Source organism: Phaethon aethereus (assembly GCF_964289735.1).
Source record: "Phaethon aethereus genome assembly, chromosome: 7".
Classification (NCBI taxonomy): Eukaryota; Metazoa; Chordata; class Aves; order Phaethontiformes; family Phaethontidae; genus Phaethon; species Phaethon aethereus.
In genome coordinates this window covers 41,637,825-41,665,633 of record NC_138583.1, presented here as the reverse complement: position 1 = coordinate 41,665,633, position 27,809 = coordinate 41,637,825, and the positions used below count along the sequence as shown (strand labels likewise).

Here is a 27,809-nt window from a genome sequence, read left to right as displayed (position 1 = left end):
CTCCAAACTGGAACCAGTAAACAGGACAGCATCGTGACACGATGTTACGCAGAACTCACGGTGCTTTACAAGATGGTATTATAACTTCTAAAATGGAGTATGAAAATTTTGGACAAGGGCTTGCTTACAAGAAGGTTCATCTAAAGAGCAGAGTGATTTCCTTTAAAAAAAAACTCTTAGGAGTATAAAAATATATGCCTACGTGACTGTCATGGCTTCATTTGAAATTAAGGAGAAAGGACAGAGAAATTAATTGTAAAAGATGCAGATATACTAATACAAAACAATTAAAACAGGGAAACGTACAAAAACATCCTCTCCATTTCTATTATTACAACAGAAGAACTTCTTTTGTAATTTTAAATGAAAACCGAGAATATGCAAGACTCAGATCTGATTATTTTCTCAGTCTGTACTCTTAAGTACATAAGCACTTTGAGGACACCAAAACATCCCAATACTTTTGAGAACAGTGTTTACCCTCATTTTTTGTAACCACAGACTCAAATTCTGAAATACTTGTACAGTCATAACTGCGAAAAATACTATTAGAGAAAAACAATCCTGGTGTGTGTGTATGAATAAGTTTTCACAGTCTTGAAGAGGAGAACGTGAAGTGCACGAACATGTGATGGTGCTACTGAAATAAGCTGGAACGGGGACTAAGGCGTGAGAATTCAGGACTGGGTTCGCTGCCTGCCCTTCTCGCCGACAGCCCTGGTCAGAGCTAGCTTAACCCAAGGCTTTCCTCTCGAAGAAAGGCGTTCTCTCTCACGCATTCACCATAATGCCTGGCACCATGAAAAGAGACTGTTTTCTTGCTTACTACTTTAATTAGGACTTTGCTTATTTTTGTGCTACGAACCCAGTGGTTTTCATTTCAAACAAAGCCCTCTTATGAAGAACTGGAGTTGGCTGTCCAGCACTGGGCATGTCAGGTCCCCAGCCAGCGCTGGCTGGGAGGTTAGGACCAGGATCTTGTGCTGCATTCGGCGTCACGCGGGGAAGCAAGGCAAAACATGGGTCAGTAACAGTGCAGCGCGTTTCTATCTATCCGTGTTTATACCTGGGGTATCTGGGTCACGCTGTAAGGCCGCTCTAGGAGTGCCAAGAAAACTGCTCAGGGTGAAATTTTGGCCCCACTGAAGTTAACCACAAAAATACCACCAACTCAAAAGAGTAAAGCTTTCAATCTCAGGCCAGCTATGGTAGTGTACCAGTAAGATCTCATGCTAAAATCCAGAGAATAAGCAGTTTATGCTGATAAAAAATGAATCCTAAGTAACTTTGTAAGTCTGCTGCAACTCAAAGGGATGTGACCTTTTCTATTTACCTCAAGAGTACACCAAATCTCAAGCGTGCTTTTTGAGGGAAAAATTTACAGGTAAGACAGGAATGCAACCATGCTATTGATTTGTAGAACTCTGTATGCAAATTGGGCAGTTAATTGTATGCACAAATGATGAAGCAAATGAGAGAAAGGGAAAGCCATCCTAATTGATCTTTAATTTTTTGAGAGATGCGAAACGTCATACTAGATGTATTCAGTACCATTTTAACGAAGATACTCTGTCTTCAGTTGTTGGCCAGCATCCCATGATGTAAGACCATAAAACCATGGATCAAGAACAGAAATAGAGAGTAATTCATAGGCTGAATCAATGGACTGTAGTTAAAATAGCATGTATAAAACAAATTCTGAAATACTAATTCAAGGCTATCATTACAATTGCTTACAACTTCCTTCTAAATTCAAACGCTCACTAATTAAGCCCGTAAGCCTGACACAAAAAGTGACTAGAGCTTTCTGTGTCTCTTCCTCCAGTGAAAAAGGCTTTTGTTCGATGCATTTGCAGAACAAATGGATGTACCGATATACTTTCCAGCTAAGAATACCAAGAAGCTTAAAGAATTGGTTTCTAAATATACAGGACTGATCATATCCTCATTTGGTTAAAAATACAAAATCTAGTACGACTGGATATATGACAAGTATATATTAAGTTTGCATTTGTAAACAGTATCTAAAAGCAGCTAAGTCGTGAGAAGCTACAGGCTTTTTTTTCCAGAAGAAAAGAAAAGATGAGGGAAAAATGGAGGAAAACCTACTAGGAATTGAAACCAAGGCATTTAGGTTTCATTTAATTTAATTTCTTTCTTGCCTGAGTAGAAAAGGTTCTAGGTTAAAAAGAAAATGTCCTACATTAAACCATCACTTTTTGCCTTTTCAAAATACCTGGTTTTGCAGTTAATAGCACATTGTGGTCATTATTTCAATACAAAGAAAAATAAGTCCTATTATTTCTTCCAGGAAAATCAATGTGCTTAGTCTCATAAGCAAAAACAGGACACTGACCTGCAGTAACTCCAACAGCGGTGAATCCAGTTCTGCAGTGCTTAGGCAAGACCGCCTACTGAGCTTGGTGCCCGTGCAGGGACTACAGAACGGAAAGCAGGATTCCCTTGCCTATGACCCAGGGCGTGAAGAGGGACGGGTGAAAAAAAGCACCCGAACATAAAGCCAATGTGCTCTTTGTGTATGCATGAGTTTGGCTTGTTGGTTTTACATCTTGTTTTTTAGCAATATTCTCATATTCAATTCTCATATATTATCAATATACTCCGCTTATGTTCAAAGAAATTTTGCGTTATAAGAACTGAGTGTTAGCACCCCTTCCATGCCACAGAGGAAGTGCCAGCTTTCAGTATGTAAAAATGTATTATTATTTATTATTATCGCTATTACTTAGCCGTAAGAAGGGAACCGAGCGAGCAGCAGGCGAAGCTGCACGTTTATCCCCTTCACTGCTCCCCTTCGACACAGGTGAGAACTGCAGCCCGGGGCTGGCTCCCTGCAGGCCTTCGGAGATCGAGGAAGGGTTTGCCACGTTACGCTGCACCCTCCTTCCCACTCCCTAGACAAAGCCCCAAAGCTGGGAACAGAGTGGGAAAACAAAGAGGTGAATGGGTGAAGCTGGAAATGACCCTTCATGGCCATTCCCCAAGATTTGGACAGGGTCCCTGCTCAGAGGTGTCTGCTTCCACCTCAGTAGTGCAGATCTTTTTTTGCAAGCATCTGAGCTGCGGTCTGTAGACCACTGCTGAGTTCAGCGTCCCTTAGCGCTGCAGCGCAGCAGCAATCGGCATGGCATCGGCACGCTGCGCAGCGGTTTGGGGCAGGAAGTGAAGAATACCACCAAATTCAACTAAAATAACAGTGCGTTTGGGGAGGTGGAATCCAATTACCGGGACTTTGGCCAGAACATCTGTCTAGACGTCTATGCTCTTGCAAAAATGTTATGGGATCTTTGATGGCAAGAAGCGGTCAGGATCTTGGTTTTCATCTTACTTGGAAGACAACAGAAGCAAGAGTGATGTGACTGCGGGCTGCTGCCCCCGGCGGGACTCATCGGCAGCTCTGGAGACACGGTGCCGCCTCCTGCAGAGCCATCTGGAACGCCCAGGGCAGGCGTCCTGCCACGAGCGAGTGCGTGACGGCCCCTTGTTCTGGGGGAGTGAGGGGACTGAGCGCAGGACCTGAGTCCATCACATCCCGTAACGCAGATCGACGACAGCTGCCTCGACTTTAACTTTGCAAGCCAAAACTGTACTTAATGAAATATGTCACCTCTAATATTGGCGGTGGATACGAAACAAAAGAAGGATATGAGCTAGATTTGGCTTCAGTTTTGCAAGGAAACAAAAAAAATCGTAAAATTGAGAAAGAAGGAGCTGGCAGCGGGTAAGTCGCCATCAGAAGCTGGTGACTGCCCTCCTTCACGACAGCGCTATGGCCTCAGAGAGCTGCTCCTGTAGTTTCCTGGACAAGTCTGCAAGCATGTGGGCAGGGGAGGGGAGAGGAGATTTAGCTCGTATTACAGGGTATTGCTTTCATTTCACTCATTACAACAATCGAAGTCAAAATCGGTGTTTCATCCACAGGAATGAACATTTCACCTGGCCTTGCATTTTTTTTACCAGGGGTTAATCTCTGGTGTAGCACTTCATTTATTAATAGCCCCATACAGTAGATACAGTAGCTTAAAATGTTAATGGTATCAAAATACATCATTTGGATGTTAATGCTCTGTGTCAAAGTATTCAGATACTGAGGCAGCAGAGAGCACAAATCCAGTTGACTAATACTTAATTTACCTCCTCTTGCTCCTGTTCATACGGTCCTCCCCATCCACCCCCCCAAAGCTCACTGCTGGTTTTATAGCAACGGCAGCAGTTCTCAGTCACAGCTCTCACAGGCCCTCCTATTTACTCCCAGTTTAACTTCTAATTCTTTTGTCGAACATCTTCTATTTTCCCCCAAGGCTTCTTTATCTCTTTATACAGTCTTACGTTACGCCACTTTCAAGCTGCATTCTGGCCATACCTCCAGGAGAAGTGGGGTCACCTCAGCCTGACGGGGATCGCTACCTACTGCAGCATCCGACACCTGACAGCGACAGCCTGTCGCGCTCTCCCTGCACCACTGCTAGGAAGGGACACAGAAAACCTTTTTCCCAGCTACCCATTTTCACCTGGGAAGGGCAAGACCAACGCGCTGTCGTGTCCCACGGGCAGCGTCCTGCGGCCATCTCGCTCTTCCTTTGGTTTATCCGCTCCCGCCCAGTCCACCAGATTATCCCTGCCCAGTCCTCCCTCCTCTGCAGCCCGGTCTCATTGTCCTAGTCTCTCCTCACATAACTTGCTAGGGCTTTCCTCTTCTGCCTGCTTCTGCAGGTCTTGGTCTCCTCGCCTGGAGACCCAGAGGCTTCACCCTTCCGAGTCCCAGCTATGCCCTTCCCCGCTCCGCTGCCAGGTGGCTCCCGAACAGTTTCGGTCCGGTTTTTGTTCCGCCTGCATTTCATTCGCGGACGCTTCCCACTGCTGCTTGCTCCAATGGGATATAAAGGAGAGGAAGGCTCAGTTAGTACTTGCTCACAACCTCACAGGGCATGGCCCTTGATAGCTGCGAGGAAAATCCTGTATCCAGTCTAGCTGTAGTTTGCAAGAAACTTAACCACTAAAATAATAACAGAAATCTCTATTGAGAATTGGACATATTTATGAAAAGAAATTTTTCAAGGGTTTAGACCTTGGCCAGATGTTCACATCGTTTCACAGACAGATCTAAAATACAACTTAGGTACAAAGACTACTCACACCAAATTTCAGATCTTTGCTTGAGAGCAGAATGACACCAAACCGTATTGACAGAAAGGTTTGAAGAATCTGCAAACCATTCATGCCACAACGTATTTTTGCCAAACTCTGCTCTCACTGAAAGCACTAACGTTGGTGAAATCTAGTAGTAGAGTATTTCTGGTAAAAAACTCACATCTGTTTCCCCTCACCAACCTTTACCCTGACCAGGTACACAACTAATGGAACACACTCAGAGATGTACACACTGCTGGTCTTCTGTTATCATACTCAATCAATAAGAACAATTTAGAGCGGCGGTAACCTCTTCATGCATACTTCCATTGTCCCAAGGGATCAATATAATCAGTATCGCAGCTGGCTGGTGAGAAATAATGAGATTATGATAACAAAAAGGCAAGCTTTCCAAATTTTTTCTTAGTGTATGCCAAAGCATCATACTTTTCTATCTGTCCATAAAGGACAAAATAGCAATATTTAACAATATTTTCTCTATTTAAAAAAATATTAAAAAAGTATGTTTTTATCTATGATTTCTTGCAACTTTAACTTTATTTGCGAATGTAGTATTTCTTTTCCTTAAAAGCAGCTGTGAGATTCGACTTCGTCGTTCTTGGAAAGGGGCCATAACATGTTCAAAACTGTACCAAATTCTCCACAGATTTCTCCTGAACAGGACTGCCATTTGCAAAAACCTTGGTTTTGTTTGATAGCAAAACTTGGTTATTTTTGGCTAAAATTCACCTAAGGGGGTATATTAAAAAAGCCAAATTATTCTAATAGTCTTAGCAGTTACATAACATGTTTACTCAAACTGAAAAAGCAGAATCTACGTTCCTGTCCTCCCTCCCGACACTCCTCTTGGAGCCCCCCTCGCGCGACAAACGGCGTGAGGCTCCGCACCCGCTGCGCGGTCCGGTCCTAGCGAGTGCTATTGCTGGTCAGTCTTCAGCAGCTTGAGGCAACGACTGCCTTCAGGGTTGCAAGAAAGTATTTTAGCAGGTTATCTGGGTCTGGTGCTTAAAAGCAGCTACACATCTCTTGGCACACCGTCACGTCAGGTCTATTTGAAGAGCAGCCATAAAAGACAGGGTCAGCCGAACCCAAACGACGAGCTACAGCGCGCTGCCGGCACGCGGGCTGCACGGTCACCGTCGAGGGAATGGGGGAAGACCAAACATTTATGAAAGCAGTGAGGATCGTTACCATTTCTGCAATATGTATGGGAACACTCACATTTTACCTACACTGCTAGTAACAATTATGTTTTAGCCAGCTAGTTAAATAAATGGATTAGATATGAATCTTACCTGGGAGGAAATGAGATGTCCAGTTCATACAATCTGTCTTTAAAGACTGACAGCTCTCTGTCAAATTCTAAAAGCTATAAAAGATAGAAATAAATGTATTCATTCTTCAATATTGAACTGAAGCAATCTAAAAATACTACATTATAGAAAAGGAAATAAACAGAGACTTTGATTACAGAGCTTGAGGTACATCCCTCATATAGCAGTTTTTAAAACATAGTGCAAAAACCCAGTACTCTCTTGATACATAAACAGCGCATTGAGAAAAGCGTTCAAAAGGTTCCCTTTCATCTCGGTGAAATACGTAACACTGGCTCTTTACAGCAGTGACCTGTATGTACACTTACTGCTTCAAGATGGCTAATTTTTTTCAAACTTTATTAGCAATCTTTTAAAAGATAAACCAGACTAGCATTAAAAAGTACAGCAAACTGATATGCTAATCAGCCCAGAAAAATGCCAGCAAAAGTATTATATTACTTTACATTATCTTTAGCTCAGATAAGAAGGTACAACAAACACAAAGATGTGCACATCACTCTTCCTAAGCAAAGACAAGCAGTGTTTTTGTACACTTATTTTGGGTGGTGCACGTCAGATAGCAGGAAGAGGGTTAAATGTGTTCCCGGGCAGCAGCCAAGATATAGCACTAGAAGCAGATATTTAACAGAGATGTTCGTAAGTCTAGATTTAATGTCCTGTATAAATATTAGTCCTTGCCAAATTTGTTTTCCCCCAGACCTCTACAGAGAAAATAAATATCTGCAGTCTTTTGTTCATAAACACAAACCGCTCATAACAAATCAACGATAATCATCCACATTAAACCAGTAACTGTTCTGACAGACATAAACGACCTTATTTCAGAGCCACGGCTGGTGTTAAGCCTGATGTCCGAGTGAATTAGCGAATTAAAAGACAAAAAGCTCATAATCTGCGCTGTTATGGCCGTGGCTCTAAGTGCCACTTTCTGTTTTGACAAACGTGTCACCAAAACAGCATCCCGTGCGCGGTGGAACACGCCACCGTGTTTGCCCACTGTTCATTAATCATGTCCCATCTCACAGCTGTGCTGATACCATTGTATGAATGGCAGAGGTTCCCAAAGAAATTAGATTGTGTCCCTCTTTCTCCTCTGCCACCTCATAAATCATTCCTGAAATGTGCAATTAGCAGCTACTTGTACACATTAATTATCTGTGTGAAAAGCAGCTACCTGAACCACCTGCACTGCTACCCCTCCACGGCCCGCCCGGCTTTCTTCAGTTTCCAGTCGCCGTGTTGCTGTGTGTACGTACTTTCACAGGAGGATGCCAAATAATGGGCAGCTTTCCCTACTTTAGTGCATCTGACGCCAAACTCTGTGATGGTATGCTGGAAAAGACTTTGCAATACAAATAACTGCAAGAATTTTGTACATATTTTTACATCTGATCAAAATCCAGAGCATCCAAGATATCTGGATAAATACTTGCCAACACCTGTGTGGAAACTTATGGCATGTATCTAATAATATGCTCAATCCTAAAAATGCTGGGATGGTCCAGCCACTGAACATTCAGATTACTGAAACAATCTCAACGTACTTCAGGAAAAAATGGTTTATCATGCATGTTTCTGGACTGTGATCCTATATTTAAGTATGTACAGACTGACGTGTAGCCACACTACATACATACAAACCGGCTATGAAAACAAGCGTTACCGTCCCTTTCCCGCCCCACGTGTCTCCACCTCCATGCCCAACGTGAATCTAGCATAGCAAAAAAATCGACCACCCCCAGTTAAAACTCTTCTTTGAAATATATGTCTGTTAATACAGCGCAAATACATTTTTCCTACTGTTGCCCAGTAAACAGATCAGAGCAGGAAAGTGGAAGCGTCAGGAGAAAGAGGGCTATTTCTGGAGTGTGAAAACTGCAAGGACTGAATAAAAGAACAATGCTCCATAGAACACAATGGTATAAATTACTCATGGGCATTCCAGGGGCTGGCGATGTTAAATGGATGCATTGTGCTCTCACACCAATTCACACTTTCAGAATTTTTTACTTTCAGATTGTTCTTGCTATGATGGTATTTGCAAACTAAATGAAAGCCAGGGTTTAGAGGACTAAGTATTCAGATGTGCATTATTATTCGGAGAAGTTTCTGATGTTTTAATTTGCTGCAGTTTCTTGTTTAGCTGTGCCTGTGCTATGCAGATGAGCTGCTGACACTGGTGACAGAGAGGACAGATACTACGAACAAGACTGTCCTGTGTGCTGCACTCTCTATCAGTTCCCCAAGTTTCCCCAGGTAGAGGGACATCTCTAACCTGAAATGACAAAGCCAAAAACTCACGATGACCCAGCCGGATGTCAAAGCCCAACCAGGTGCCTAGAAGAAATATTTAGGGAATGCCTGTTGTAGAAAATTCATCCCCACATGTAAAACAGTTAAATATTTTCACTGGATCATTTGCACAAACTTTTATTTCTTGTTATATTGTAAATAGTTGTTTCATTTTTTAAGATTATTTATTTTCTCCCAGACATTAAGTGACTACGTCACAGTATCTGTAACCTTCTGTTCAAACTATGCAAACAGGCATCTGCTCATTCTTATGAAGAGCAGCGACAAGTTATTCATGCGTTCAGGACTGCGCAGTGTGAACCCACCTAACAGCTTTTCTTTATTTACCTGGTAGCACTGCAGACAGTGGGGGAGAGGAGGTGGAGAAATGATGAAAATCTGGACTGTGCATTTTGAGAAAACCGCAGTGAATTTTTCAGTAGAAGAGCATGTTCTAACTATTACTCTTTTTGGTATTAAAAGCACTTGGGTTCTCATTTAAGCCTGCAAACTCAAAATGCAAGATTATTGGTGAAAAAGCAAGGTGTTCACTAGGTCTCATCATAAACAGTTATAAATACCACTGTCCCTCAATACAACTTGGCAAGAGAAGGAACGGGACCTGACACAGGCATCATTTAAATGCATTTGCTTTATGACAGGTACATGGGTGTCTGGAACTCCTTGGCACTACACAAAAATGAATGAAAATTAATATACGCCAGATAATACTGAGGAGCAGTCAGAATCTCACAGGGCAATGTCTTTGTTTTTAAAGCATATAACACTGTATTTAAAAAAAAAAAATCACCCTGAACATACTCTATTCATGGCAATTTTCAGCACAAACTACTCCACATTGTACACTAAACAGCATTGTGAATAATGTCATTGCTGTAACAGTAAACATGAGTATGTCTGTCACTCTAAATGCCTTAAAAATTACAATTAAGTTCAAAGCCTAAAAATCAATACATTGTTCCATTTAATTTACTCATTATAAGATCATCCTTAAGAACCAAATCTTTAAGGTGTTACATGATGTGTTGGGGTAATTTGAGCAATTACACAGAGATTTTAAAATGCTGCGGCTGGAAGTTAATTCCAGAACTATATGTCATAGGCAGTCAGAAGACTGTTTTTTTCCCCCAACTCACTTTCACCAATGTATTTATACCTAAATAATAGCAAGGATGATGCAGGGCCTATGTTTTATCTGCTTTAACCACTTAGTTGCTGATATTATGTCAAGATATTTGCTCTACAATGTCCAGTGACCAGCCCAACATGAACATTTGATTAACGTCTTCCAAATGAAAACACCATCTGTACATATGAGTAACATATCTATAGTTAGCTAATACCCCATGAGACACAGAGCTAATACGCCTCAGGGAATACAGCCGTGCAGTATGTGGAAGAAGGCATGCAGCACACATCCACCGGTCTGGGACTGTGAGAAAAAACTCACAGGGCAGAATATTATTTTTAAAAACAGGTTAAATTTATGGGTAGGATTATGCAGTATGAAGTTACGTATTTCTGTTTAGCAAACTTCACGAGCCAAATGCTTCAATTAATTTGTATACTCAAGCTCCTACTGACCTGAATGGGAATTGGTTTGGTATCAGTGAAGTTCTGTGCACAGAATTAAAGAATGACTGCATTTGCAGTAAAGGACAGTCCCTATTTAATTTGAGTAGAATTAAAAGCATTTAGGGCTGTTGCCTGTATCAGCTGCAGTGCCCGTTACCTCCTAAGGGAATTAGCAAAACTGTTGTTTTTCCAGGCGACTGTGTCGCCTGTAAAAGCTGGTGGAGAGTCTTGTTTTTCCATCCCCTTTTGTCAGCTCTACGACGTACAAGTGCATTTACGCACAAGGGTGCAGGAGAAGGCAATGCACGATGCCGGGGCACGTGGTCCTGCTCCGGCACCATCTGCAGAACCTGTATGCCACTCGGTAAGAAAAAAACTGAGTAGGCTGGCTGGTCTCAGTCCTGTGCAGTCCTCTGACGGGACTCCAGTGAGCTCCCTTGCCCCAGGGCTGGAGTATGGGCTGCAGTTCGCTGTCCCTAGAGCTCATGGGGCCGTGTGTGGTTAAGCAGTGTGTGCTTTGGCCAAAGACAACAATTATCTGGAATACTAAATTTCAATATTAAGTAGCTTGACAGTAACCAAAGGATTATAACAGAGTTTAGCCAGTTGTAAAAGTCACGGTAATTTTGCTTGCTTTAGTTTAAAGCCATGAGGCACCCTTAAAAGGTCAATGTCCATCGGTATGCTGCAATGGGCCACCTTGGCTAAAATCACACACGTAATGAACCCCTTAGAACAGGGCAACTTAATTCAGTCATTGGAGTAGAACAACGGCAATTACTCATCAAGACCTACAGACCAAAGTCAGAGCATTGGTAGATCAGGAGGTGATATTAGCAGCATTTATCAAACCCATCTGCAGGGCCCACCAGAGAATTCACAGCTGTGAAAGGGAAATGAAGTTTCAGACCAAAAAGAGGAGATGAGCATACAGAAATGACCTTAGAGAATTAAAACATGTGGACACTGGTCACTGTAGCCTCCTTTGCCAGTCATGTATAGAACACAATTTTTTTCAAGAGACTTTGGAAATACAGTAATTTTATCCAGCTTTCCAGTCAAAGAAAAATATTTAGAAACTGATTCAGCAATCTACTGACTTCAAATACAAGTCTGTGGCAATGCTGATCCCTCCCACTTATCCATGAAAATGTCATTACACAACTCTTCTCTGGCTTTATTTTAAAACTATTGTTTTCTCTAGCTAAGACTTTGTAAAATGATCCATTACTACATATTTTGAATCTTAATTTTCTTTCTCTCATGAAGCCATTCTTTAAAATCATGTTTTACAGAGAAAAGCCAAAATTATTGAATATAAATGTACCACTTACACTGCTTTTGTATATTACTGTATTTTTGCGTATTTCTTAGAATTTGTCTATACATCCTGAATGGCAGTGTTGTCAAATCATAAACTCTTACATAAATGTGGATATATGGCACATGGGAAAACTGCACCAAATATACTTTTCGTAGCATTAGAAGAGTTAGGCACAGGCAGTATAAGACTGCCCACACTGAAGACTCCTTGTGCCTGTACCAATTCAGAAAATCTTTGATTTCAGTGGAAGCTCCTCCAGGAAAATGCTGTTTTGTTTTGACAATATGCCTCTCTCTCTCAGGAGAAATTCCAATGATTTAAAGGATATGAACACTTTCTAATATGTATTCCAACTTTTTCAGAAAACTGCTCCAGAAAATGCATTTAAAAATAGTATTTCTGTTACAGAAATGCTGAGATTGCTTAAAATGTCTAGAAAGAACCACACTTTCCCTTGATGTCTATTGATCACTAGAGTAATTACTGGAGACGACTATTGGCTGTCTCATTAGAGCTCCCTTCTCTGTCCCCACGCCTGATTTCTGACATTCCCGGATTTCTCATCCTCCTCCTATGTCCCGAGCCTGGTTTGCGCTGGAGGGCGTGGGCAGGCATGGAGATAGCTGCAGCTGCACGGCCCGAGTACCGAGGACCACAAGGCGCAGATCCTTTCCTGGTGGAGAAGTAACGCCGTGACACCAGGCGCAGTAAAGCTGTACCGACTTTCCGAAGTGGTGACGTGTTCAGCTGATGGGTAGGGCAGGCTGAGCGCCCAGCACACGGCAGAGGAATGTGCTCGAGACTCAGGGCTTTCAGCTAGCGTCAGGGTGGAACACAAACCCTTCTCAGAGTTCACGTGCTGCAGTGAAAGACGCTTAGTGCCTTATGATGTCCGTTGGTGCTGTAGTGCACGCACCCCTGAACACTATTTGGATAAAACAGTGCTTTCAAACTTTTCCAATTACGTACCCCTTACATCTGTCCAGTGGAGGCTGTAGCCTTTTTAGACATGTCACTTATTTGGATTTTGCATATAATCTTGTTTTTCCTAAATGCCCTCTGTGGATCCTTTCAGTCCAAGTCTGTGGACTTCAGGCTGAAACTAGTATGGATAAACTGGAAGTTAAACACCCTGCTGGCAGCTCCCCAGGACTCAGTCACCCCCCTGATCTGCAACATGCAGCAGAGAATCCAGGTCTTATCCTGCAATATTGCTGTCACTTGGGGGGGAAAAAAAATCAGAATCCTGTTGTGCTACTCAGGTAATTAGTTCACAATAAGGAGACTAAAATTAAGTATATGTAAAGAATAAACTAGTTAAGATGTAAAAAACAGTGAACCAGGGTGAGTATAGACTCTCATTGCAGCAGCAGTTACCCCCATTACCGTTCTGCTGACGGCAAAAGTGCCTTTCACACCCCAAGGGCTCCTTGCCGAAACGCTGCTCTGCAGAAGCAAATCGCGTCCCACCCCTCCCGCTTCATAGTGCCCAACAAGAGCCCGAAGCATCTGAAATGCAGCAGGGCTGCTTACAGCTTTCACGCGCAGAGACTACAGCTCCCATCATCCTACGTGCCAGCCTGATTTCTCCAAGGAGTGTTACCTGCTCTTTAGTACATCAATACAGTGCGAAAGCGCCGAGGGCCTCTTGGCGAGTGCCAGCCCTCAGTGACTTCACCAGCTGGTCAAAGTCTGAATGCGCGCTTCCCATTTTCTAATGGCAAAAAGTGCATTTTGTCACTCACTCTCCTGGGATTCCTGTGCTTGCCTTGATTAAAAACATTTTACTCTGCAAAACTGCATTCATGCAAATTGTCTTTTTCAAAACTGTACAGGAATAGACACTTTAACATTATTGTAATCAATTCATAAACTGTGCACAACAGCTTGTAATGTAACTCATTCAAAATGGCAAGAACGACTGAGCGGATGCCACCTTTAAAAACAAAAGATTTTAATTAGGATTTACTTTTTTTCTTTCAATACCTATGTAATGTAAAATACTGGTCCTAAGACCAGTGACCAGAACCCACGTCTCTCCATCCTTGCAACCGAGTACCCCGCTCTCATCTCTAGCTGTACCTTTTGTATGAAAGTGACCTTAAGTATTACGCTTCACATTCATCTTACTATTTGCTAGCCTGCATGTGTATGTGCACACCTATATGCATGCAGGCATCCATCTGCGAGGTTACGAGGGGTACCTGGAGAACGCAAAACGACTGGGCTACTGCAGAGAGTCGGTGGAAAAAAAAAAGCACCTTTCTATCTTTATTTGCATCGCTGCAGACTTCAGGCAAGTTGTGGAAGCCTAGGTAGGGTGCTTCTGTACATGCACAAATATTAACTGTAAGGGATGACAGTGAGATCCATAAACTCTTGAGGACTGGAATACAGGTACAAACATTGCCTCTCTGGGTATCTTCCTGCATACCACAAAGGTTAAAAAGGGTGCCCCTAGGCCCAAGCATGTTAGCAGATCATCCTGACTGCAGGTACAGAGTGTAAATATGAACGTTGGACTGCCTCCTTAGACTATGCTTAAACGAGGACCAACGCCTAAATAAAATAAATATAGCACGGTACACCTGAATTAGCCTTAGGACTTACAATGGCTATGTAGAACAGGGCGGGGGCAAAAGGTCATGAAATAGTATTTGTAACTTTGTGATATGGACAAATTTTACACCAGAATAATCCATTTATTTGGAACACGAAGCTGGAAGTAAATAGCTAACCCAGCACATCTGGATTGACTTTTGCTTGCAATCTGGCTTAAATTTATATTTGCTAGTGAGAACAATTTATTGATAATATTTCCTATCTCTGTCATTACTCATTTTGCAGTTTATCCAATGGTATATCAACTAACCACTAACTTAAAAGCAATTCCAAGCATGGGAATACTGTTTTTGAGTAAAGGAATAGAGCATGAAGCCATTTTCCTACCAGCACTTTACAAAAATGAAGCATCTCAGATGAGCACCTTAAATAAAAGAGGCAGTTTCAGGATGCACAGGATTTCCTCATGACCAGTCTTAGGTAACAACGGTCCTAAGCAATCAATTTCCTTCCTCTATCCTAATTTGCCCTTATACATCATATTCAAGATTTTATCTGGACAGGGGCTGGTTGGCTCAGTGGATAAACCTCTGCCTTTTCACCTCTGGGATCATGGTTCAAGTCAAACCCTGATGAAATGCACTTGATCGTCCTAATCTAGTTCTTAGTGGACAGTATTCCCATTATCTTTAAAAGGGTCAGAGCCAAGGCCATTGGGAAGAGTGCATTGTGCTATATCTTGTCTGTTGATTAATACATTTTCAGTGATGCCAGATCCTTAACCTTCATGAGCACACATATTCTCTGAAAAAGCTTAATAAAGGTCCCTCATGGACTAAACCTTTCTTCTCAATTTGCATATAATTTCAGGATTTCCTGGGAATATTAAAAAAGCACAAATAAATTACACATCATTTAAAAGTACGTTTGCCTGAACTGTTTGTAATAACACCTCTAAGTTAATTAGCATGATAACAGATCACTTTAAATCATTACTTGGCATAGGGAGAACAAGACTTTATATATATAACATTGTAATTTCCTTCTCCTACCATATCAGTTGAAGCTAAACAGACACACAGAATAAGGAGAATCTGCCCTCGAAGGCTGATTTCACTGTTCAAAACATAGATATTGAGTAAGAATGTGCTCTCCGTAGAAGTTTACTGTTTGTCCTCTGCAGCAAGACAACTGCTGAAGGACCACTGACACTCTGCTTATTTGTTTCCGTTATATTAACAGTTAAAGTAAGAAGTGGAATCACTTCCATTTCATTAATATCTAGGCTGCAGATCATTGGGCTTTTCTGCATAACATCATCTCAAATGTGGTTTGGAATTCACGTTGGTAACAACGACAGCGTCCTCTGTACCAGCCAGTTATCCAGGAGCGACTGCGCGGCTGGCACCCTCGGCCTAACCTCTTCTACCTCCGAGCAGCAGCCGAGGTCAAGGTCTCTGCGCGAGCGGGGCCGGCGCTGCGCGAGGGCAGCAGAGGACAGCAGCAAGCGGGGATGGCCAGTGTAAGCACAGCTGTATAATTAGTCACCAGTTTCCATGAACACCAACGGACAAAAGAGATTATGATTTTAGTAGGAATAACATCAGGTTCAACTCTTCAGACAATTAATTCACTGATTACTTTTATTACACCGTTGTGGTCAAAATCTTAAGGACAGTACATTAATTTATGTCTGAATTGATTCTTTTATACGGGTCATATGAAAGACAGGGAAGTATGCACTGCATCTCATTTCTGATCGTGGTTAAAGATTATAAAATGATTCCTAACGATAAAATCATTCCTCTGTAGTCATTAAGAGTTTTTCTATTCTTACTATTCATTTATTTAACTGACTACTGAAGAAATAGCATTTTGCTTGTGGTTCTTTTGTACAAATCGATAACATGATTATATTTTTTTCATTAAATAATTATCTCTGGCTTGCTTTTCTTTCGATTGTTTTGAAATTAACAGGGAACTCCCAAACACAAGACATTTTGGAAAAAACCCCACTTCTAGCCTGATTGATCATAAATGATTAAGGAATTTGGGGGGGGGGGGGGGAAGGTAAACGTGTAGATTTATTCAAGAACTCTCTGCACACTGCTACGCTCCTGAAAGCATCGGCGTGGTAATTTTTATCACTTGACAGCTGGCAAATCCAAAGCTACGACCGAGTTGTGTGAGAGTAGCGTACCGGTGAGTTAGCGTGCGGTCGGGAGCGGACAGCAGCGCAGACGCCCTCAGGAAGCCTGCGCAGGAGCCTGGGCACTCCCCGAGTCGCCCCTTGCGCAGCGACTCCTCGTGCTCTTTGGGCGAGGGGCAGGAGCACAAACGAGGGGTGGCTCGAAGGCGGTCACGGTTCCCAGCTGGGGACTGCTGCCTCTTGAAGGGTGGAAGCAACCAGTTCGGATGAGAGAAGCCTCATCTGTTCTTTGCCCACTGCTCGTGGGCAAATCTCTGGAGCACGAGGGCACAACGGTGCTGTACGGCACAGCGTGGCTGTATCCTACCGTCAAGGTCAGGGGTGTTAAGCGTTTTCTAATTCAAAAGCAACAACTTAAGCTGGAATCTGTCTGACGCTAAGGTGAAACTCTGCGTGTTGTACCTCCTCTTGTCCCACCTTTCTCATTGCCGCTCTCCAACACCCCTCCCCAGAGCACCTAGACGTGGTAGCCCTGTTGTGGTTATGGGAGTTGCGCCCTGGCCCATCTGATGTACTGTACTTTGATGTACAATTCAGAACATGCGAATTAAATATTAAGACACTTCTGCATTATTGTTACAGCTATTTTCAAATAGGTTTTCTCTTTTTTCTATTACTACACAGCTGGATAAATCTGTGTGTTCCTTTCTGAAATAAAATGATACAGAACGGTCACTGCAATTCGAGGTAATAAATGTAGGTAATCGCTACGCTAACTTTGGAATAAGCCACAGATAAGTCTGGATAAGCAACAGATTAGTTTGGAAAAATTAGGTCTGACAGATTACTCTATGCATTTCAACTGAATTTCTGTTGAACAGATAATTTGTATCTATATCCAATTTTTCATTAAAAATACCCATTTTTATAAATATATCTTAAGATTCTTTTTGTTGATTACAATGTAAAAAAGAAGGAATAACTGTGTATGGACAATGATAAAGTAGCCTGTTGATAATAAATATTTGTCAGGTCTTGTCACATCTGTACACATTCCAGTGTTACTGAAGAGACACCACACTGATAAAAAAAAATACCCTCAGAAAAATCAATGGATTTTGAGCTAAAGCAGTTGCTAAACACACAGAAAACATCTTTATCCAACAGCCATAGTGCTGTGAAAATTCCCAAGCCTTGCATTGGTACAGCTAAGGAAAATTTAATCTTCCCAAATACTCATCAGGGCACTCCATCCTGCAGACCTGACAGCCCCACTTATAATTAATTATACAATTTCGATGGGAATATCGACTAAACAAAGCTATAAATCATAGAAAAAGTCAATAGGCATGGACACATTCAATCATGTCCCGACCAATGATTACTACTCTTAAAATACAATAATTATTTTCAGGAGCCAGCTTGAATTAAATTTCTGTCAGGCTGGTACAAGACCGGCGGTTGATGAAGGATGCGATGGATTTTTTGGGTTGAATTCGGCACAGAGACATTTATCCTTTTAGATAGGTAGTTTGTTTTTAGTGATCATGGTGCTGCGTGTTTAACTAGACCATGAAGATTAGATTATCTCCAATGGCTCATTATATCGTTTATCTTTTCCTTCCATGTTTGATCTGGAAGATTTCCCGCTTCTTGATGCATGAATGAAATGACTGCTGATTTTGAAATGGAATGTGCTTAAGTGGGATTCTGCCTATGCCTTCGCACACCACATCCATGTATGTAAAGTCAACCAGCAGTCATCCGAAATACCACTAGGATGTGGTAAATGGCAGCGACAAGAATAGCTTTGCTCAGTTTCAGAAACATACTGGGAAAAAATAAAAATTACAAACATTTCAGTTGTTTTAAAAAAGCTAAAAAAATAGTAACACATGTAGAGGAAAATCTGAGACAGGAGTGGGATTAGTATGGAACCAGGAATCGGGATTACTGTTATTACATTGAATTGAATGTCCCCTAAACTGAAAAACATCAGTTAAAGAAATGTCACGTATTTCCCAAGGAACCATCCACCTTGTAAATTTAAAAAAAACACAAACCCCAAACCAACTTAACTCACAGTAACTGTGTTTTTAAGATATGTTGCCTAGACAGATATTTCTCATGGTGAGCATGAGCATACACACCACACATGAAAGACGTGCTGTGAGAATGGACAGCAGTCCCAACGAACAGGATGGACGTCAAGAGATGCTGAAAGGAAAAACAGATCTTCACTTTCCCTATGAGTCTGACTCATCAAACTCTTCTGAACTCCAGAAATTAATGAGATCTCAGATTCTCACATGGAATTAACCTCCTAGGTGTAAGTCAGCTTAAAATCAGAGAGGGTAAAAGGGCTTCAGCAGTAGTCCTCACCCTGGATCCTTGCAGACAGCCCTCCAAATGACCCAGTTCTCTATGAACAGCAAGAGAAAAAGCCGTAGGTAGAAGGAGAGAGAGAGGGGAGAGTCATGGATCCTGTGTACATCCCATCCCTATGCAAAAAGTAGCAATACACTGTGTGAGCAGACACACTGTGAAACTGGTACAGAGCATGGCAAAACCGAGGGGTGGGGACTAGGGCAAACACGAAGGGGTTCTCCAAAAGGCTGAGACCCTGAAGAGGAATCCCTTGTCTTCTTTTATTTTGGGTATGAGGAAGGAAGGTAAAATTCAGTCACCCTGAGCAAAGGACTGCAGAAAGAAGGGGAAACTTGGCTAGCTTGTCAGCCTGCACAAACAACTTTGACACACACGGTGTCTGCAGAACACACAAAGTTTTCGGAAGGTTTTCTTTGTCTAGTGTAGCCTGCGCTATTTATATAGCTCAGAATGTTCAACATACACTGCTGTTAGTTTATGCATACATGGACAGACCAAGCGTAGCTCTTCTGATGTCGGTGAAGTTGGGCCAACTTCCACATGCAGAGGGTCTGGACAATGAAATCCACAATAAGGCTCCCATGTGCAATATGCACATTCTTGATTTTTATCTGTGCGTAACTGTTTGAGGTTTTTTTTGGATGCTTAATGTTTTTCCTTTAGATACGTAACTTCTAGGAACCTTAGATGAAGTTGAGAAAACTGCATGCAATGATATAGAGATTTTCCAAAATGAAGTAGCTACATTTTCAAATAAAATCACCTTAAAGAAGATAAAAAGCTCCACAGAAAAATTGTAGTCCTCATTACAAATCGTAACACTTATGTTCCCTGTCTGCTTTCTCCTCTTACAAAGCCCTATATGATTGCCCAAACAGTGCCAGTTTGCTGCAGGGTTTCAACTTTCTATTCTGTTTATTCATGCATTCCTATTATTCTCTGCACACTCAGAAGACATTTTCAGAGCAGCTTTGCATTAAGGGCTTTTCCCAAGTTACTATGGTGCACAATGAAGAGCTAGTAAAGAAACAGGATGCTTGAAGAAATGCGGACCAGAGGACAGAGAAGAAAAGTGAATTGTCACATACATTTAATTTACAATTTTGTCTGTGATGCCAAAGTTAAGAAGCTGTGCACAATAACTGGCTAAGTGAGGAGGAAATTTGGAGCAGTTACTGTGTTAGATGAGTTATGCCTTCTCACTCTGTAGACAGGAGGTTTGGTAAGGATAAAGGGCTGGTAGAGAAACACAGTTTATATGTGAGTTTCCAACTTATTCCTTCAAAAGTGTTTAGCAATGAACTTACCGCAGTGCCATTGTTATCTCTAAATACGTCTTGATTAAAATAGTCAAAGAGCTTCTTTTCTAATTGTAGCATAACCTAAAAAAAAAAAGAGGAGAAAGGTCAGCAAAGCTCTTGGACGCAGCTACCGAGTGCACAGCTGTTGGAAGAGACCCTTTTAGAGACACGCAACCCTTTAAAACTACACGATGTTTCTACATGTCTAAAGCTCCTTGTCAGCTTGCCCACTTGGTTGACTGGCAATCACTTAAAAAGATCCAATTAACTGAGCATTAGGTGTGACAATCTATATCCCTCCCCTCCCTTCAAATTATCAGTTTGAAACAACTATATTCATGCTTTATAGGAAAGAAAGTGAACATTCAACAACGTTTCTATTTACACAGGGGGTACAGAGGGCATTAAGTTGTTTACCTTTCGGTCGTTATCAGATTCACGAAATATTAGCTTGACTACTTCATTTGTGTCAGCTGCCCGGATAGTCTGCATGGTAGCCTTCGCACATAGTGTCTAATAAAAAACACAAAGGGAGAAAGGGAAACTAGTTTATATGCAACATAAGGCCACATTTCATTGAACTTTATCACTCTATGTATCTTCAATGCCCACCTGAAAATACGATCTGCTGCAGGTCAAAATACAAAGCATTGCTAATCTAATCTAAATTACTCCCACTCGTGATGGATTTAAAACAATAAACTGAATTGCTGTTTGGAGAGAAACAGGCAATATTAAGAAAGTATCAATCAGGTAAGGCAAATATTCATTAAATTTACACCGTGCACACAGGTTCTTTCACAGGTCTGACACTGTATCACACATTACATGTAAACAACCTCAAAAGCCACTTCCTACAGCTAATGACTCCACAGCCCTCCCAGTTTCTGTACCACATTCTTAAAAGCTGATAACTACATTGGCACTACAGTTCTGTGGGTTAACTCTTCTTTGCAAAAACTTCTGCCTTTTAAATTAACGTTCCAAGTATAATTGAAAAGTTCGAGCAACACTTACACAATCCGACAGTAAGTTTCACAGTTTACTCTGGGTAGCAAATTCCCCATGCATCACCCAAAAAACAAAAAAAAGTAAGAGACAACATCACATCTCTAAATATTCTGAGGACTGGGTGTCTAAAACATATGATAAATCAACACTTTATCAGGCACAGAGGTATGAATTTCTGAGGAAGCGTCAGGCCTTGGTTCATTTGCCATTTGCCCGGTTGGGGACCGGTTGTAGTAACAATCAAAGTTGACCTAAGGAATAATACAGAGTAGGTTGTTTAAAGGGCTTGCTCTGCTGCATTGTAACAGGTGAAAACCCGGATCTTTTTCGCAAAGCAGTTAGGCATATATTTAACTTAAAAACACACCTTAGATTCACTGAACCTATACTTTTAGTGAAGCTTTAAGTATGTCAAGTGCTTCTGAAACGCAGAAGTAGACTACATCTTAACTGTGGGGTAGGCAGGCTTCGCAAAGTGCTCTGTAGTTATCCAGCTTGGGCAAAGCTACCGGATGGTGTGTCACGCTACCCCAGCCCATCTGTCTGGGTTGCTGGAAACCACAAGGCAGAGGACAGAAAGGGGAATTGAGAAAACCTTGGCATTACTCGCGGGCAGCAAGGAAACAGCCAAGAGGTGTCCCCACACCTGGGAGGCAGTTCATCATCCACAGGCTGCTGATAGGAGCTATGCCACAGTCCTGGAGAAGGATACTGGCAAACACTACCCTTCTGAAAAAAAGCTCATTTTGCTAGAGGTTCTTAACAAAAGCGTGCTAAAGAAAATAACTCAATCAAGAAGAGGGAAAGGCGACTTCCCTGCTCTGCCTGTTCCATTCCTTTTCATAATGGCCAGACAACAGATTTCCATTTTGCATAATATTCACTTGTAAAATAAATATGTTCTGTGGCAATAGAGTAATAGGATTTCACATCGTGCTACATGCTTCTTTCTGTCACAAATAGAAATACTTATATTGGGATTCATTATTAGAAGTGCAGTATCTATCAGACACAATGCCACGAAACTACAGCTTGCTTCTCGCTTCCCCATTCTGAATTTCTTCTGAAGGACATGCCAAACATGTATTTAAACAAAAATCCATCTGCTTCCAAGTATTTTAGATCTCAGCTGATGTTACCAGTGCTAGAGTGGAAACAATCTGTCAGTTTTCCCCTCATTTGATAGAAAGACATTAGAAAACCATCCTTGATGAAGACCTCCGTGTGTTGCCATAGCACAGACAAAAAGCAACAAGCTAAGCAATTTCATTTTTAAAGGATAACTTGAGTGTGATTCAGTAAAAATAAAATACGAATCTGATTTTTTTCGAGTCTGTGAACTGAACAGGTGCCGATTCCCCATCTTCCTGAATAAATGATGACCCTTCCTGACAAATTTTTCTCGATCGTTTCCTCGTCTCCCCAAAAGCAGTACCACGCCTATAGATCGCAAACATCCGCCTCTGGGCTTCATCCTAAAAAGCCTGGCACGCTGAGGGCAGCAGCGCGGCCGCGGGCGTCTGGAGTCCCCGCTTGCCCTGGCGCCACGGGCAGGGACGCGGGCTGCCCTGCGGGAGCTGCCTCGGCTCTGCGGGATTTTAAGCCGCTGTTCGGAAAGGCCTGGGGGAAGAGCGGCAGCGCGGCGGCGGGCGCTCGCGGAGCCGAGCGCTGCCCCGGAGGGCGGGCGGGGCGCCGGCACCCCCCCGCCAGGGAAGCGGCACCCCGGTACCGCTGGCTCGACGCACAGACCGACGAACGTCTCCCTCGCGCCCCCCGCGTGCTCAGGGCCCGTTCGGTCTTCCCGGACTCGGCACCGCCGTTCCGCCACCTGGCCGGCGGGCGGGCGCGCCGAGCCGGCCGCGCCGCGCCCCGAGAGAGCGCTCCCGCCTCCTCTTGAGATTCAAAGCACAGATTAGCTCAAAAAATAGCGCCCTGGGCTCCTGTGTCACAAACCAGCCTGGTCGCCTTTAGACAGCGCACCGGATTAGAACAAGCACCCGAACAAGCCAAAGCGGAAAACCCGGCCGCGCTCTAAAGCTGGTTTCTAAAGCCCTAACAAATCGCTCCATCTTTCACTCATTTAAACCTTCCAAATGAGGGTCAATACGGTCCCCGAGCATCCAAATGCTAATGCGCTTAAGTGCGCTTAAGCAGCTTTCCAGAGTGAATGGGCCAAAGAAGGGCTCGAAAAGACAAGGCAGAGCTACTGTCACTGTCAAAAAGTCATTGTAGCCACCCCCAGAGTGGCTGCAATTCAAGAAATTCATGATTTCTGTATCTTAAAGGCATCTGCTTGAGAACATTTTTTTTTTCTGAGCTGCTTTATCTCACAACTTCAGGCCCGCTCTGAAAGAAAAAAACCCGCGATCGACTCTTGAGAACGAATACAGAGAAAGGACTCACATACCTTATTGCTTTCAAATTTCACACGCACAAAAAGTTACCTTATTCACAGACAAAAAGTGATTGGGCCAAGGTTCATTTCTTATACAAGCTGGAGCACTCCTTTTTTCCTCCTCCTTTCAGTTGCTACAAAGTCGTAGTCACCCAAGCAGAAAACTTTCGGGAACATGTGCCTTTTTAGACAAGTCTACTTATGAAGGGATTTTTTGTTGCTGGGAAAGGAAATCAAAATGCTATGAAAACACAGTTTCTTTTTGGGTATTCCCTCAAAGGTACTCTTTTACAAAGTCAAAAGAAGGGAAATCAGATATCAAAACTCTACCCAAGTTATCTTTAAAAAAAAATCTTCTTTCTTTGGGAACAGGATTTGGTTAAAAAGTTTGCAGGGGAGCTGCCCCCGAGCGGCAACTCAGTATTCAACCTCTGCATAGCAAACACAGACGTGCCTTGTTCCCATTTTCATGTAGACAGTCCACACAGGTAGATGCTTTGTACTGTTTTTTAAGTAATCCTTTGCCATAATTTATGTGTATTGAATTGTAAAACATAGCGATAACTTTTCTGATAATTGCCTTGGAACGTAATAAAAATGTACTGTTACGCAAAGCTAGGAGTGGAAGGTTTCTGTATCGACAAGAGTCAAATCTGGAATTTCTTCTAAACCCTGCAATCCTCAGAAACGGAAAATATTTTGATTTCCCGCATAAATGCAACCTTCAAAATACATCTGCTCCCATATATATACACAACGCATTGAAATGTTTTAGACTGTACTTCTGCAAACATGCAGTAAAAAGGGATAAAGACATTAAAATAATTGTTATATACATAAAACATACACACACAATATTCTATAACATGTATTATAGAATTGCTTTTTATATTGTGTTTATATGGAAACACTCTGAACGGCTGTGAACTGTACTACTGTCTCCTGCTAGCAGTGCTCAGTTGAAAATTGCAGCTGATTTTTCATTGATTTTGCACTCCTGCTTTCTGAACATCCTTTAGGCTCCTGAGCCTACCTCTTGATGTGTGAGCTGAGTTATTGCATGCTTGTAATTACTTCAACAATTCTTTTGGAGAGGGAAAAAAAAAAAAAAGTGGTGTCCAAGCACATACAGGCCCAAACTTTCCTATTGCTTCTGTCTACCGATTCTAAAGATGTGTATTATTTTTCCCAATGATTTGAATACTCTTCTTAGGACTTGTTATTACTTCTTTTTTCTGGAAAAAAAACCCAAAAGCAAAACCCCACAGGAAGTAGAATACATTCATTGCTCCTTTGTAACTAAAAAAGTTCATCAACAGTTGCAACTGCAATTTCCAGTAGGGTGCATGGATTAGAACAGAAGTGTTTGCTGCTGCAAGTGCCAGGAGAGAAGTGCAGAGTCTGAAGAATGCTAACATGAGCCAACTGAAGTAAGGTCTTGAGCACATGAACAACCAAATCAATTAAATTTAAGATAAATTTCATTTTATTCCAGTTACATATTCTGTGGATTCTGGCAGGACAGAAGAGACAGAGGTACATGCATCATCTAATTATGACAGTGAAATACTTATTCTGAAATGCTGCTCAAAACCCAAAATCAATCTGACACTTATTAAATTAGGATAATCAAATGCTTGTTTATTATCTGGATGCAAATTGCATTTGAAACTATCAGCGAGGTAAAAGATTTGCTACTTTGGGAATAACAGGAACATCTGTCTTGCTCGGGCTCCTCCTTACCACTGAGGGATCATTGATAAGATTTCCTGGGCATTGGGAATATGCTAACAGTAAATTCACCAAATCATGTGATGCAAGAGAAATAAAATTTGCAAGTGAGAAAAACAAGTTAAATGTAACTTTCTGAGTCAATGAAAGTTGTGCATTTAGCTACACGATAGGTAAACGTTGTGTCTTTTAAACTCTACTTGCCACCGAAATGGAGTCTGACTTTGGCTAATTTTTCCCCGCCGTGCAGAGGTGTTTGGCCATACAGCTGCTGCAAACTGAGAGGACATACATTTTTACTTGAAAAAACATCCCTTAGACTATACATTAACTTGTGTTAACTTTAACTGTGTGGAAATAGCAATAATGTCTCTGAAGTTACCATGCTTTTTATACTAACAAGCTTGCAGGAGCAGGAATTTAACTCAGCAGTGAGATAAATGTTAGTTGAATAACCAACAAGTATAAAGAAGTATTAATGAGAAGTCATTTAAAGTATCAATATGCAAAATAGCTTTCTCTATGAGTATTCCCAGAGGAGTAAGCTCATGTCCAGGGGAGCAGAGATGGTGGAGGGGCTGGGTGGGATGGAGAGCAAAAGCCTCCTGCACCACTCCCGTCTTTCCCCTCAGCACACTGCTTACAGAGCATGCGTACAGTCCACCTTCTGATGGCAAATCAATGCAAATTACATGACGCTGCTGCCTGAATTCATTTTAAGACTGATTTAACTTCACAGGCAGTTTACAGCAGCACCAATTCCACCACCTGTGAAAGCTTGGCCCAGAAGCTGCCCAAGACCTAGAGTAGTACTCTGGATGCCACCACACAACCCTTTTGCTGATTTGTGGCAAAGGGATATTGTGGTTTTAAAATACCTCTTTTGGTAGCGTCTGTGACAAAAAAAGCCTAGCACTAAGAGTCTTAGTGCTCCCGTTCTCCCGAAGATCTCCTGTGTTCCTAAAATAAATGATCTCTGCTGGAAACTGGCATTTTTTTGCTCTATTATTGCTGAAAACAACACCCAGTTCTTACAGGGTTATCTTCTGCAGTAATGGCAGAGATTTCTGGTTGCATTTGCACAGGAGGCAGCGGGGCCGCGGTCCCACCAGCGCTCGGCTGCAGGCCGCAGCCCCAGCCCACCCCTGGCCCGTGCGGGGAGGGGCGCAGGAGCGGCCAGCTGGGTGCCACGCGCCCGCGGAACAGCCTGCGCTTCCCCAGTCCGGAGAGACCTCCGAGGTCGCTGAGCGTGCCCTCCCTGCCTCTGCAGCTTTCCTCCGTGCCAACAGCTGGTGGCAATGACGGCTCTCTTTTTAATTCTCCTCTTCAGAATAGGATCTGAATGAAGTCCAAAAGGCCTTTCCCACTAAGATTCTCCGAGATTACAGATCTGGAAGAAAGTGTCGAACGCCCAACCTTACATTCTTGGAAAGAATGTGCTATTACAGCTCTGTCCCAGGAGACAAGAGCACTAGATTGTGGCTATCAGCTGCCTCCTAGCATCTTTTTCACCTGGAACATATACTTCTGACCGCAATTGAAAGAAACCCCTCTTGGCATTTGTAACATGTTTAGCAGTGATAAAATTCAATCTGTTTATTAGATGCTCAGCTCCCTAGACACTGTGCTTAATTTATAAACCTCTGATGTTTAATCTGACTCCTAATTTTGGCTAACTATCCTGAACATTGTTTTCTTCTGAAACCAAGCAGTTTGTTCAGCTACCTGTTACTTTGTAGGTGACGACTTAATTCTAAAATTTTCATCAGTACCCATCGAATAGCAGAACATGAATTATTACTTGCTCACCTACACAGATCCAAAGAGAAGAAATAGGGACAACAGTTTCTTACACTCCTAAATTTTTCCCCACAGCATCTTCCCACACCCCGTTTTGTCAAACTGAGAAAGAGACTTTCATTAGACACTTTGTGATGCTCTGTCCTAAACAGTTTTGCCAATACAACAATCTCCCATTTGTAACTAATTTTCTTTTTCAATACCGGTGTTAAATAGACCTTTTAAAAAATATTTTTGTAGTAATGTTAATTTCTCCCCCCCCCGCCAAGTGTATCTCTTTCTAAGAATTAGAAGATCAGGATAGAACTCCTTTCCATATTCACCTGCATGGTGATCAGCTTCTAGTTTTCTCTATCCGACTCCTTCTGGTCAGGTTTCACATCTTTTTGCATTATCTTGTTTTGTTTTCCTGACTATGATCTCCAAGCCTGAGTTCAGCTAAGCACCTACATATTGATTCACAAACAATTTATCCCAAGTTGTTTGGCACCTGCGTGCATCAGGAACACAAAACTTTGTAGTGCCTCTGCAGGCAGTGGTGAAGTTCTCGGGTAAAATGTTCCCCTGCCCCCTTTTTAAGCTCTCAGTTTAAATTAACTTGCTGACATTGATAATAAGTTTCAAACGCATTCAGGACTTCGATTAGATCTGGATAGGCCCTACACCACTAGACGATCTGGAGCTTTGAAGCAGTCTGGTAAGAAAAATCCTCTTCCCTCCTCCTGTCCGTCTTTCTAGTCATTTAGCATCA

At 42.2% G+C, this 27,809-nt stretch overlaps 1 protein-coding gene across 1 annotated transcript in view; it reads right to left on the bottom strand.

Annotated features, from left to right (window-relative positions):
* Nucleotides 1-27,809, bottom strand: part of INPP5A (inositol polyphosphate-5-phosphatase A) — a gene marked incomplete at both ends in the record, with an annotated part of 254,642 nt that overhangs the window by 18,769 nt on the left and 208,064 nt on the right. The window contains 3 exons of the mRNA XM_082001927.1: nucleotides 6,468-6,541; nucleotides 20,128-20,202; nucleotides 20,539-20,634. Of these exons, the coding sequence (XP_081858053.1) occupies nucleotides 6,468-6,541; nucleotides 20,128-20,202; nucleotides 20,539-20,634 (245 nt within the window). The remainder of the gene's footprint in view (nucleotides 1-6,467; nucleotides 6,542-20,127; nucleotides 20,203-20,538; nucleotides 20,635-27,809) is intronic.